This window comes from Pygocentrus nattereri, chromosome 24 (assembly GCF_015220715.1).
Source record: "Pygocentrus nattereri isolate fPygNat1 chromosome 24, fPygNat1.pri, whole genome shotgun sequence".
In the NCBI taxonomy this organism is placed as follows: Eukaryota; Metazoa; Chordata; class Actinopteri; order Characiformes; family Serrasalmidae; genus Pygocentrus; species Pygocentrus nattereri.
In genome coordinates, this window is record NC_051234.1 from 12648325 (window position 1) to 12661094 (window position 12770).

At 38.4% G+C, this 12770-nt stretch overlaps 2 protein-coding genes across 6 annotated transcripts in view; one reads left to right on the top strand and one right to left on the bottom strand.

Moving 5' to 3' along the window:
* The window catches only part of slc4a7 (solute carrier family 4 member 7), a 92169-nt gene extending 82139 nt beyond the window's left edge, over positions 1-10030 (top strand). For 3 of the 5 annotated variants that reach the window (XM_037534123.1, XM_037534125.1, XM_037534126.1), the window contains 3 exons: positions 23-105; positions 7046-7141; positions 8859-10030. In XM_037534123.1, coding sequence (XP_037390020.1) covers positions 23-105; positions 7046-7141; positions 8859-8937 — 258 coding nt within the window. In that variant the 3' untranslated portion in view covers positions 8938-10030. Of the gene's footprint in view, positions 1-22; positions 106-2657; positions 2710-7045; positions 7142-8858 lie in introns of all 5 variants that reach the window. The other 2 variants (XR_005129592.1, XM_037534124.1) reach the window with 2 other exon arrangements.
* A 2512-nt stretch (positions 10031-12542) lies between these two features.
* dpy19l1l (dpy-19-like 1, like (H. sapiens)) overlaps positions 12543-12770 on the bottom strand; it is a 29042-nt gene continuing 28814 nt past the window's right edge. The window contains exon 23 of the mRNA XM_037534128.1: positions 12543-12725. Within this exon, the coding sequence (XP_037390025.1) occupies positions 12694-12725 (32 nt within the window). The 3' untranslated portion in view covers positions 12543-12693. The remainder of the gene's footprint in view (positions 12726-12770) is intronic.

Sequence of the window (12770 nt, forward strand, 5' to 3'; positions counted from 1 at the left end):
AGATTTGATGTTTTATTTCCAGGAGGCTGAGCGGATGCTGGACGTGGAGCAGGGTCTGGAGTATGGCGGAGAAAATCTCCTCAGCCTCAAAACCCTCAAAGTCAGGTTAGTAACTGTTCTCGTCTGTTTCAGTTTCCATGGTAACCAAAACTCTTTCCCAAATCTTCATTTACAGAAAACCTCCAGAGATTTATTACTCAGGAGTCATATTACAGAAACATTGTAAGATCTGACAGGTTGGATAAAATTTTACACAAATTTGTATTACAGAATGAAATCTGATCTTATTTTGGAATTTTATCTGATCTTACAGCATCTTATCTCCATTTAGGGAATCTTAACTCAAAGTTGTTAATTAGCAGTCATGTCTGTTTATCAACTGACCTAAAACACACAGCTGAAACGTAAACACAATGATAATAAACTAGGTATCCAGAGAGCTACTGTTACTGATGTAAAAAAGGTCAAACAGTATTAAAGAGTGATAAATTGTAAGTGGTGAATACTGGAAGAGCGCCCCCTGCTGTTTATCAGAGTGTTGCCACTCCCAAGTTTCGGTCTCCATTTCCCAAACGCTTTAGCCAAGTGCGCTAACGTTATTCCTGCTAATAAATAGACACACGTTAAACTCTTGTCTCCTCATTATTCACTGCCATCACTGTAATATTTCATCATCAACATTAACACACCAAGAGGGACAGTGGAGTTTGAGCCTGCAGCGTCTAAGATTTTCAAACTAAGAGTTTTAAAAGTTAGAAAAGTAAAACATCTCACAGTGAAAGGAGCGTTTTAAAGTGTAAATAAATGTAGCTCAGTATGCTGGTCATGAACTATGCTGCCTGACACAGCTGCCTAAAAACCATAGAAACAGACCTTAAACAGAAGTTAAGAAGTTGGGGTTTATCCTAGTATTTAGGAGGTTTAGTCTAGTTAGGATGTTTGTGTGATACTGTTTTCTTATCTGGAGTTAGTGATGCGATTATGAAATTAGGAACGGTTATTCTGGAATAGATACTGTCCTAAATTCAGTCTGTACTGACATCGCCATGGAGACTAAACGTTTTTCAGAGTTAAGAAGTTTCTGTAATACGGACTCTAGGCTGTATCTGGTGTGTCTGTAGCTTACGGTTGATTATCGCGGATGGCTTCAATGCGTTTATCTGAACTTCTGTTATAAATTCAATTCAGTTTCATAAACTTTAAAGGGCCCATATTGCCTCATTTTCCTCAGTTTTCTAAATGAAAGATGGTGTTGCATCAGTCAATCAGTCAGCCTTTTATTTTCACTCAGAAATATTGAGTGACCCTCAGTCACTCAGGGTGACCCTCAATTCAGTGTTTTAAACATACTGTTCACTCCTCAGTACTTACAGCCCATATGTCAAACTCATCTGCACAGAACAGCCTGTTTTGGATTTACTGTTCCTGTGATGCCACAAAAACAACATATATTTAAATATATACATTTTCTTAAACTACAGCAGAGGCTGGAAAATGTTAATGTAGAAATGACTGATTTTGGTACATAAAACAACACAAACATCAGAAAAAGTGTGATATTGGCCCTTTAAGTCATTCTGTCTGCATCTGCCCATTGATTCCTGTTATTAGAGTTTACAGTCAGCAGGTTTCTGTTTTCTGATTTCAGATAAATGTGTTGAAGTTTCTGTCTGTTCTAATTGACCATGCACCACAGACACCACAGAGATCAGGGGTCATGTTACAAAATATTCTTAAGAGATCATATCTTATCTGTTTTGTTGTCATAGCAACTTCAGTTAAGACTATTAGGACATGCCATAACAGAACAACAGCTATTAAGTCTATAATCTCTTATTTCCAAATAAGAAAACGGTTTTACAGAAACATCCTAAGTTGCCAAAATATCCTAAATATTTTCTTAACTTTAAGATAAGCTCCAGAGCATCTTGCCTTCTGTTTTCACCTATTGTTTTATGCAGTGATGCAGCTCAATTTACTATAACCAGCATTATGAGTTACATTTATTTATACTGTGAAACGCTGCTGAGATGTTTTTCTTTTCTTTTTTAACTCTGTTTTAAAAATCCCAGACACTGCAGATTCGACCTCCACCATCCCTCTGATTACCTTTGTGTGTTAATGTTGGTGAAATATTACAGTGATGGTGGTGAATAATGAGCAGACAGAGCTGAACGTGTATCTGTTTATCAGGAAGAATAATAGTGCACTCAGCTAAAACTGAACCTGGGGAGCGGATAAACAGCAGGGGGCGCTGATACAATATTATTAACTTTTCAGTTTATCGCACTTTAGTTTTATTTCGCTTTCTTCACATGAGTAACAGCAGCTAATGTTAGCTGTCTGGCTAACTAACTTGCGTGCTTACATTTCAGCTGTGCTCTTATGGTCAGTTGCTAGGTAACAGACACGACACTTGATTGTCGAGTAAGTTAAGATAGCCTAACTTTAGATAAGAAAAGATGCTGTAAGATGAGAGAAGATTCTTAAATTCAGATCAGATTTGCTCCTGTAATACGCAAATCTTATCTTGACATGTCAGATCTTCAGTTAAGACAAAAAGATATGAATTTTCTGTTATAAGGCCCCAGGACTGAACTCTCCGGTATTTCTTTAGTGTGTTTGAGAGTCTTACCTGGGCTGTTTCTCTCGGACAGATCGGACAGCGTAGCCTCCGACACCTCATATGAGGAGGAACCCAGAGGAGCGGTTCGTCTATTGTTTGCCCCACAGCTCTGACTGAACGGCTCTGATGTTGTTGTTGTTGTTGTTGTTGTTGTTGTTGTTGGTGTTGTTGTCGTCAGTGTGATTAACGCTGGAGAGCTGTTCTCTAACCGTCTCAGCCTGACTGCATGCAGCTGACCTTCCCTTTCATGCCTGTCAGTGTCCAGCAGAGCAAGAGCTGAAATCTAGATAGCTAGATAAAAGGCTGTAACTTTATCTGAAAATCAGACCGAATCATTAAAGTCAGTGTTCATTAAATAGTGATGCTTGACACACAAAGTTCAACACTTGCCTTGTAAACATCTATTTTAACCCTTTACCACCTCTAGCATGATGCATGTCTGTGGAGTTCCTTATATTAGCACCAAGCTAAACACAGACATTTCGAATGTTTAACATACACTTTTCAAAATGTACACGTTTCTTTTCAGTTCTACAGCAACTCCTTCAGTAAGGCTATTAACTAAAGTCTGGCTCTGAATTTTGAGTCTGTCAGCCTGTTAGCCCAACAGTGTCAGGCCGTAAATCTCATTTGTCAGACCTCCTCTCATCAATGATATCACATTATTTTTGAAAGTCACTTGATTAAAAATGAAATTCAGCATGGTGGATTGCCCACTGTATGAAACTATACAGCAAGCAAAAACAGTTGTAAAGTAAATAAGCTCTTTATATTTTTGCAAAACCTATTTTGCAAAAACTTTGTTTTCCGTATTTTTGATACGATTCTGTAGTGTACTTAGACGTACACCAAACTTAAGTTACTATATATATATATATATATATATATATATATATATATACACATACATACATACATATATATATATATATATATATATATATATATATATATATATATATATATATATATATATATTTTTTTTTTTTTTTTTTTTTTTTTTTGTGTGTGTGTGTGTGTGTGTGTATATGTATATGTATATATATATTTGTTATCAGTCTGGTTGATTACCAAACTAGTAGTAGTAGTAGAACTACAGCTAGTATTACCAGGCTTGACTGGGGTGAAGGCAATGTTTGTTATAAAACATTCAGTGACAAAGAAAACCAGCTAGCTGTTTTGATTGATAGCAACTTTGCGTTACGTTTTCTCAGTCGTACATTTTTAAGGCATCTCTTTTGTCAACACAATCACGTTTTTGCTGTATTTACTAATAACATACTGGCTTAAGTGTTTTAATAACAACACTATAAAATTGCTCATTTTAAAAACGACTAACTAAACTACACAATAAACAGGGAAAATAGAATTAAAACAAGCATTTAGCAAAATGAGAAATCTCAGGCTCTACTTGGAATACCATCCCACGACTTTAGATGTCAATAATGGCAACAGTGTCACCTCCTCTCTGGGGCCTCAGACACGTACCACAGGAGAAGTAAACCTTAGGAATTAGATCTGTGTACAGGCCCTTCTGCAACAGTCCGTTAGCCCGTTAGCCTGTTAGGCCGTTAGTTTGTTAGTCTGTTAGCCCGTTAGCCTGTTAGCTATCTCCCGAGATGCGTAGTCTGCACTGACCAGGACAGAATATGTTCCGTTACAAAGAACACAGAACGTAGAGAGTTAATTTGGCACAAATATCACGATACGAAACACAGAGTGTTCAGTTTGTTTACTGGCTGCAGTTCTGATTTCTCTCCTGCTGAAACTGTCACAGGTGGTCTAGCTGCTCTAACTGACAGTCCTTATTAATGGACTCCGTTCATCAGTGAAGAATGATATATTGTTGATGTTTATTGATAAAGATCTTCCCCTGAGCTCTGGATTTCACTTCGCTGCTGCTGCTGTGGTGCAGACAGACGAGTCTGAGGTTGTTCTGCTGCTTTAGAAACATACTCAATGCAAGGACGCGAACACAAATGTGAACGCTCGGTCAACACATTGCAAACACTCGGTCCTTCTGTACAAACTCACCGTGTATTCTTACGTTGCTGTGGCGGTTAAAACACTCAGTACTGAAGGGCGCAATAGATCAGAGATCAGAGAGGGATCTACTGTTATTCCAACAGCCTCAACAGCTAAACGTGGACAGTAAAGGAGGAAATGCATTGAAAATGCGACAGCTAATCATATTTTTATGTCATCTTTGCCTGAGACTTAAGTGGTCGTCTGCTATGGCAGTTGAGAATGCATGCTGGCAGTACAAGACCGCTTGGTCAGGCTTGGCTGTCGTTATAGCACCCCTTGCTGTGATGCTCAGACTGCAACTCGTGCTTGCGTCGCATTATGAAATGCGTCGTGACACATTACTGAAAGCAACTACTCATGAAACCCCGTCTGCGTAGCTTGAAGCGACTGCACTCACGTCCTTGCGTAGAGTATGTTTCAGGCCTTACTCACAGAACCATCAGACAGTGTGTACCGGAGAACCAGCAAAGGGGAAGAACATGTGGAAAGTGTTTGTTAAAGCGAGTTTGTTGAAAAATCAAATTACTCAAATTGTAGTTGATCAGCTGAGACGTGTTTGTTGTCTGAAGTTTGCTTCTTTAATTTTAGTGCTGGAGCTACAGGGCAAATTTAGCTAACTAGTACTGGAAACTTATACACCACCAATTAGCAAGATGCTAGCTGCATGCTTGAGTCATCACACACTCACCTTCAACATGTATGTTAGTGAAGTTGATTTCTTATTCACCAGCCTGTAATTTTAATTGTACATATAATTTTTGTGCTACATGTTATTCATTTTACTATTTCATTTTAATTGCATAAGCACTGAAAGGTCTGTTGCTATTAACTTTGTCATGTGCAAAAGTTTAAGCACCCTGGCCCATGTTTTTGTTTTTTTTTGACTGAAAAAATTAGAGACACATTGCACAGTTTAGTACACAGTTACTGTTTAGTGAATTTAACAAATTGGAGGCACAAAATGAAAATGTAGTTTGTGTAAAAGTAAATGACATTATATGACTCACTTTTTTCCAACATATTAAGTAAATAAACAGTAATTGTGCAGTGAAATGTGCAGATGTGTGTCTCTGTAAATCTGAATGTGTAAACACTTCTGATGTTTACAGACATGTTTACTGTGTAATCAGTAAGTAGTCCCTGTGCTCTGGTTAAAGTCTGAAGGCTGTTTAAAATGACTGACTCCGTGCTGGATAATTAAACAAAATAAAACTGAGATGAGATTTTTTAATAGAATATGAATAAATATGTATATAATAAATACTGAAGAACTCTTCAGTGATTATAGTGCCATGTCAGCTGGATCACACAGGAATACAGTTGAACGCTTAATGTCTGTTTTCCTGAACATTCAGATTCTCCTCTTGTTAGATTTAATCAACAGCTCCACATGGGCTGGAGGCATGAAGCTCAAACTGGCTTCCTGTCCAGCTTATTTGAATCTTTCGTTCCACCTTAAATGGTGCAGCTGTTACTGTAGCTCAGGACAGGAGAATAAAGTTTGGTTCTTGTTGAAATTCTCCTTTCCACCTTAAATGGTGCAGACACCAGAATGTAACTATGCACTATTTAACCTTTTCAGACCACCAATGGTCCCAAAATGCACATTGTGATATTCTTTACTTCATAACTTTCATATTTCATGAGCTACATTCAAAAGGTGGGTGTGACATGAGAGCTTGTAACTGTCTTCTTTCCAGTGATGTAATTTGAAACCTTTATAATAAAAGAAAACGAACTCATGACTGAAAGTCGACCCACTTTTCCACAAATCTGGGATGTAAACTTTAAACCGATGGCGTCTCTTCAGTGATCTGCTTTGTAAAAATTATTTTAATGAAATAATTTTTAGTCTTAAGATTTTTGGCTTACAGCAGTAAATTGTAAGCATACGTGTAAGCATATGTGTAGATCATAAAACACATTTAATTTGAAGGGCACTTTTCCAAAAAAAAAAAAAATTATTTCATGCGGTTCATGCAATTTACATTTATTTCATGCAGTTACTGAATAATTTGCCTTAAGATTTGGTAAAACCAAAATATACCATGGAGAATAAGAGGTTCAGGTGGATACGAAAAGTTCAGATTTGAAGCTGGCCAATAGGAAGCTGACTCCACTAACACATTTGAGGCGAGTGTGTGATGATTTTCATGCAGTTAGCATCTTGCTAATTGGTGGTGTATACACTTCCATTGCTTGTTAGCTACCTTAGCCTCAGCTCCAATTTTAAACCTCTTTAAGGTGGAATTCGGACCCCAAGTTTCTCTTCCCGACCACATTTGGGGTAAATGTTGATTTTTCAGCTGAACTATCGCTTTAATGTTTAAAGCATGTGAGTGAGTGTGTGATTGTGCTGATCAGCTGTGCTGTATTGTGACCTCCCTGCAGCGCTGACCCATCTGTGGTCAACATTACTGATGAAATGGCCAAAACCTCCGTTTGGAAAGCTGTGGCCAGTTCCAAAGCTCTGAAAGCCAGAGCCAGGTACCTCTTCTAACCTTCATCCTCCTCCTCTTCATCCTCCTTGCTCTCCTCATCTCCATTACGTTCTCATGCATTCTGCATGTCTGTGCGTTCGACCTGGTTCTGTGTTCTGCATGTAAAAGCTCTTAATCGCCAGGAGACTATAACGACCAGACTTTCATCTCAGTCGTGTTAATCTGGGCTGATTAAGAAGTTTCACATCAGTTTCTATCTGTCTATCTGTCTATCTATAATATCAAACATCTGGGGACACAGCAAGAAAACAGCTAAAATAATTTAAGGGTTTAGGCATCTCTAAAAAATTTGTCATATTTTAATCCAGGGCTGCACAAAGAAATTAAAGACAGTGCTTAGATTTTGTTTACAGTGGAATAAAAGCTTAATAAAAATTAAATTGAAAATGAACATAAGACAGTAAGAGTCTGTACAGATTAGAAGTGCAGTGCTAAAAATAAAGTGCAGTAAGAATAAAGTGGAAGTCTGAGTTTAATTATAGGCAAAGAGAACCGATTTATACTTGGATTTAAAATGTAAACTATATATAACTGCATACTTTACATAACTTTCATACTATTATTATAACTAAACATGTAACATTTATAAGGTTTGCAATACAGTATTAGCTGTTAGCTTGTGCATGTTTTATGTAGCACCACATGGAGCATTATTAGCTGCGTTAGCCAGACAGTTTTTACTGTTAGCTAGATATGTTAGCCTGGTAGATTAGGCCGTTTATTTTTGACGAGAGCAGCTCATCTGAATGGAGCTCAGGTCACAGAATGAGTTCTAGACACTTCTTTTTATTTACCTTCCAATAAAAATACATTATATTTAAAAATCTGATTTTCTGTGCAGAAAACAAACATAACTTTAATTCTGATTCCGTTTAATCCTTAAAGCCGTTTAGGATCAATGAAAGTCAGTGTGTCTGTAGTGAGGTTGTCGGTGTCTTTCCACCACACCGAAAGCCTTCAGCACCAGAAAGCTGGCACTAATTGTACAGCAGCATTAAACTCACTCTCATCTGTGACACTAATGGCTGAAGCTAATGATAAATTAGCAAATTATTTGCTCGTGCAGGTTGAGAAAACTCTCCAAAACAGTCCAGTGTTAGAGTCCACAGTGGAAACCAGCACACTGCACTGACGTGTTGAGTGATGTTTTTAGAATAAACTTGGTTATAATTGAGGTGGCGAAGTTGATAAACTAGTAAGAAAGCTAACGCTAATTTGCATTTATACTATTCTCAAGTTTTGCTCATATTTTCAAACCCAACGCAGAAAAATAAAATTTTACACGTGATTCTGTGTAATTATAGACGTTTGAGAGCAGAACTGTGCAGTGTATTGCTTCATATTAGCCAATAATCTAAGAGAGTTAATTAGCCAAATTAGACACATTAGAGTGATATAAAATGATTAAGCATAGTTATTATAGTGGTTGCTCTAGAGCAGAGGGGATGAACTACTTCTAGAACCGTAAGTTCTGTTGGTTTGTTCAGGCCATGCTGCTTTCAGGCGAGCAGATAAACCAGTTTCCGATCTTCGGAGGTGGACATTAGTCTGGCGCCCATGAAGCTTTTCACAAAGACAGATATCAGATTGTCTTATTATCTATATTTAGGTTAGCTCTGCGTCCCCAAACGTGCTATTAATTTATTTGTGTAAACGAAGCAGTTGGTTCAAACGTGTTTAATCACAGCGTCTGTTCCTCACAGCGAGAAAAGCGCTAACATCCAGATCAGCGTGGAAGATGAAGAAGGACAGAGGTTTGTGGACACGGAGACGTCGTTATGATAGTGGGGTGGAGAGAGAGAGAGAGAGTGCACCACCCCCCTACCCCCCCGGTCTGCTCCAGCACCTCGCTGAGCCTCAGTGTGGGCAGAAAGCAGGAGGATCTGAAGGAGACCAGGCAACAGATTCATTTCATGCTCCTGTACATTTTTGTTTTATTAGCACACCAACCTGTTCGCTTTTCATCTTCAGCTGAGGTGAATAGTAGAAGTCCCCTTAGAATTTGGTACTTTGCTGTTTAGCTCAGAATTGATGACCCAAATCAAGTTGAAGATACAGAATCAGAGCAGGACTTTTACTTTGTAAACTCACTCATACACTTCTGCTTTTTACCGCTTTATTTTAGTTCAGTTTCTGAGAGAAGCTGTGACTTCCCACCTTTTATTTCTGTTGTAAAAGTCATTAAAAGGCAGCAGGCGTTTTAGCGTAACGTTGTATCGGTTAGCGTGATCTTGCGTGAACTGAACGGTACAGTTTCCGCGGAGCTTCGTTCAGGTTGGTTAGTTCACTGTTCAGAGCCATTAAACCAACTCCATTAAAAGCTCTTTAGACGCCTCAGAGAGTGAATTTACAGGTACTGTCTCATTTTGAACCAGTTTCATGGGAGAAATGTGACTCTGTCTGATCATAATTTTTTATTATTTTTATTATTATTAATATTATTATTGTTGTTATTATTTTATTTATTTTTTAAAGGCGTGTTTTTAGCACAGGGCTCGCTGTGTATTTCGACTGCATGATGCCATGGAGATGCTTTGATGCAGAAACAAGTACAAAGACTCGTTTAAACCAAACGGTGCAGACTCACCAGATATTTGAGCACTTTTACACAAATAAACAGTTTCTACACTTACATATTAACTCCCTCCGATTTACCCCAGAATACAGTCTGCTTCTTAAGGTTTGAGGCGAGTGAGTGATGATTTAGGTCTGAGGCAGACAAATGGTGTCAATAACCTCCCTTTATTTCTTTTTTGATTTTAAATTAGCGTTCATAATTTATTTTGCTGTTGTTTTCTTCTGTCTGTAAAGCACGTTGAGCTGCCATCATCATAAAAAGTGCTCTAAAAATAAACATTATTTTCAGTAAAAAGTATTACTCTAATTTTGATTTTCTGCTCAACCTTAAATGGGGCAGCATTTACATGCAACTGCTTCACTATTTAAGATGTAACAGGACATTTTAACAGTAGAGACATTTCACATTCACAGCTTCTTATTCAGAGTTTCTGTTCCACCTTAAATGGTGCAGCAGTTACAGTCTGGTGGAACAGAACAGAAGATAGAAAATTAACAACAGAATAACTATGTAGTCATTCACCGCTTCTTACTCAGTTTTTTTCAGTTTCACCTTAAATGGTGCAGCAGTTACAGTCTGGTCAGAGCAAATTTACTAATCCTGTTCATTTAGGGCTGAGAGACTAATTGTTTTAGAGTGCAATTACAATTTTAATTATTAAAGCTATAATGTGCTGTGACATCACAACCCCTAGCAGCTGGGAGCATTCAGGCCACAAGCTGGAAAAGGTGGATTTTCTGATCTTCTTGGCCAAAATAACAGGCCTGATCTAAAAAAGATGCAAAAGTCATCGGTCAGAAAATTCAGTTACGTAATCGGTCAGAAAATTCAGTTACGTCATCAGTCAGAAAAATCGCTGTTATATTTTCCCCAAATCGCTCAACGCTGCGCTAATCTGTGGGCTTCCATTACTCATTATCTACATTAGCTTCATAGCTCCAAAGCTAAAACTAAAGAAGCAAAACTTCAGACACCAAACATGCCTCAATTGACTGATTGGGGGCAGTTGGGGGGGGGGGGGGGGGGGGGGGGGGGGGGGGGGGGGGGGGGGGGGGGGGGGTCACTGACCTATCGCTTTAAATATCTGAGCAGTGCTGCAAAACTTCAGTGCCACATTAGCCAGTTTGCATCCAGCAGAGCACTCAGCCAGTAGGACTGAGTCTGTATTGTTAGTGTTCAGTAGTTTCTGGTTCATTAGTGTTCCTTAATTGTTTAATGGTTTAATTTATTCAGCAGCCTCAAGATGAGGATGTCGGGTCAGAAGCCTTGAGGGAGGTTTGGTCTGTAATTTTGTCTCTTCTCTGTAATTGTGTTGCACTTTAGGTACTTTAACCATCACACGCTTAGTCATGATTCTTAGTCCTAATACTTACTGAGAAAATCCATTCAGAGCAGCGGTCAGTAACCCTGCTGCTGGACTTCTGCTGACCCACTGACCCCTAGTTCAGCTGTTGTTTTCAGATCAGAGCTGCTGTTGATTATTTCTGTAGTCAGTTAAAGGGAAATTACACCAATTTAATAAATGGTTCAGATGTAAACAGAGTGGTTTGGTGTGTCAGAATTGATCACAGTGGTGGTGATGGGAACCAGATGACTGAAGAGATTAAAGGGCATGTATTCTACATTGTTCCTTACATTTTTGTTTTTCTGTAAAGTTTAATTAACATCTGTGTTTCTACATGTTCAGCTTCTGATTCTGTTACCCTACTTTCAAGACTAGTAGTTTGACTAGTACTTCAAAAAAAGTAGTTAAGGCTGAAACGCTCCTAATGTCAGTGTGAGTGGGTGGGGCTAAACCGCTGTAGGCTGAAAAGGTGTGTGTTTAAATGTGTTGGTCTTTGCGACATCACAAAAAACAACAAATTAACAAAAATGGACTGTTTACATATTCAGACTTGGGAGTGAGGTTATGAAATACAGACTAATGTTTACATACTGCATTCATGGTGGGAAACTGGCCCTCGCTGTATAAATAAAGATTTAAAGGGGAACCCCACTGATTTTTCATTCCTGCAGTGAAATTCCATATAAACTCAGAAGACTTGTGTAGGTTCACTGCTGGTTCTGGATAGTAAATAAAATGTCAATATCTGTTGTAGTCATGGTGACCCCTTGTTCCTATCACCACCACTGTAAAGACATATGAACCATTTCAAACCGAAACACTGTTCGTGTTCTAGATAGCTGTATCAGGAGAGCTAAGTGTTATATTAAAGCTGAAACCTGTAGGTTGGATGTCCAGGCAGATGATTCCTGACGGCTGATTTAGAATCTCAGGAACCCATGAGCTCCTCTCACCATGTGTGCATGTCTCATCAGCCCAAACGGGCCTTCAGCCTGTGATCTCACAGTTTCACGCTGCACATGGACACCACAGCGGTCAGGGATTTTAACAAAGTCCGATTTTGTGCCTGATGTTCATAAAAGCCCAGAAATTATTTTGATCTGATCTGAAATCCTTAGTTTTAATACGTCTTGTGTATTATCTGTAGTTTTGTAAAGTTAGAGATGTACGATCTTGGACTGTAATTAACTTATTGATTAGAGATTATTAATAGGTATTTCCTGACGATGAAAATCAATTTCGTATTCAGTTGAGTCCTGTAGGTTGTAGCGGGAATCAGACAGGACTTTTATTTTGTAAAGTGCGTCTTCCCTCAAGGACTCGGAACTAGTATTGCTGCCGTAGTGACTGAAGTGCTTTATATCCTCACCTGCTGTGGCCTGTAAACTCTAACGCTTAATTTCAACACAGATTATTTTACAGATTTCGGATCAAATCGAGGCAGAAATACTCGAAACATATGAGTTTAGAGTCAGTAAACATGTATTATTTAGACGAAAGTGAAGAACTATTTTTTGTATTGTCTGAAATTGTTAAAACAATAAAGATGAATTTGTTCCAGCAGCGTCTCCGACTCCTCACTGACCGCCACACACATACACGAGAGACTGATTCATCACAGCAGCGCAGATCTGAGTGACGCCGTGTCTGATTCAGGACAGGATATATATATATATATATATATATATATAT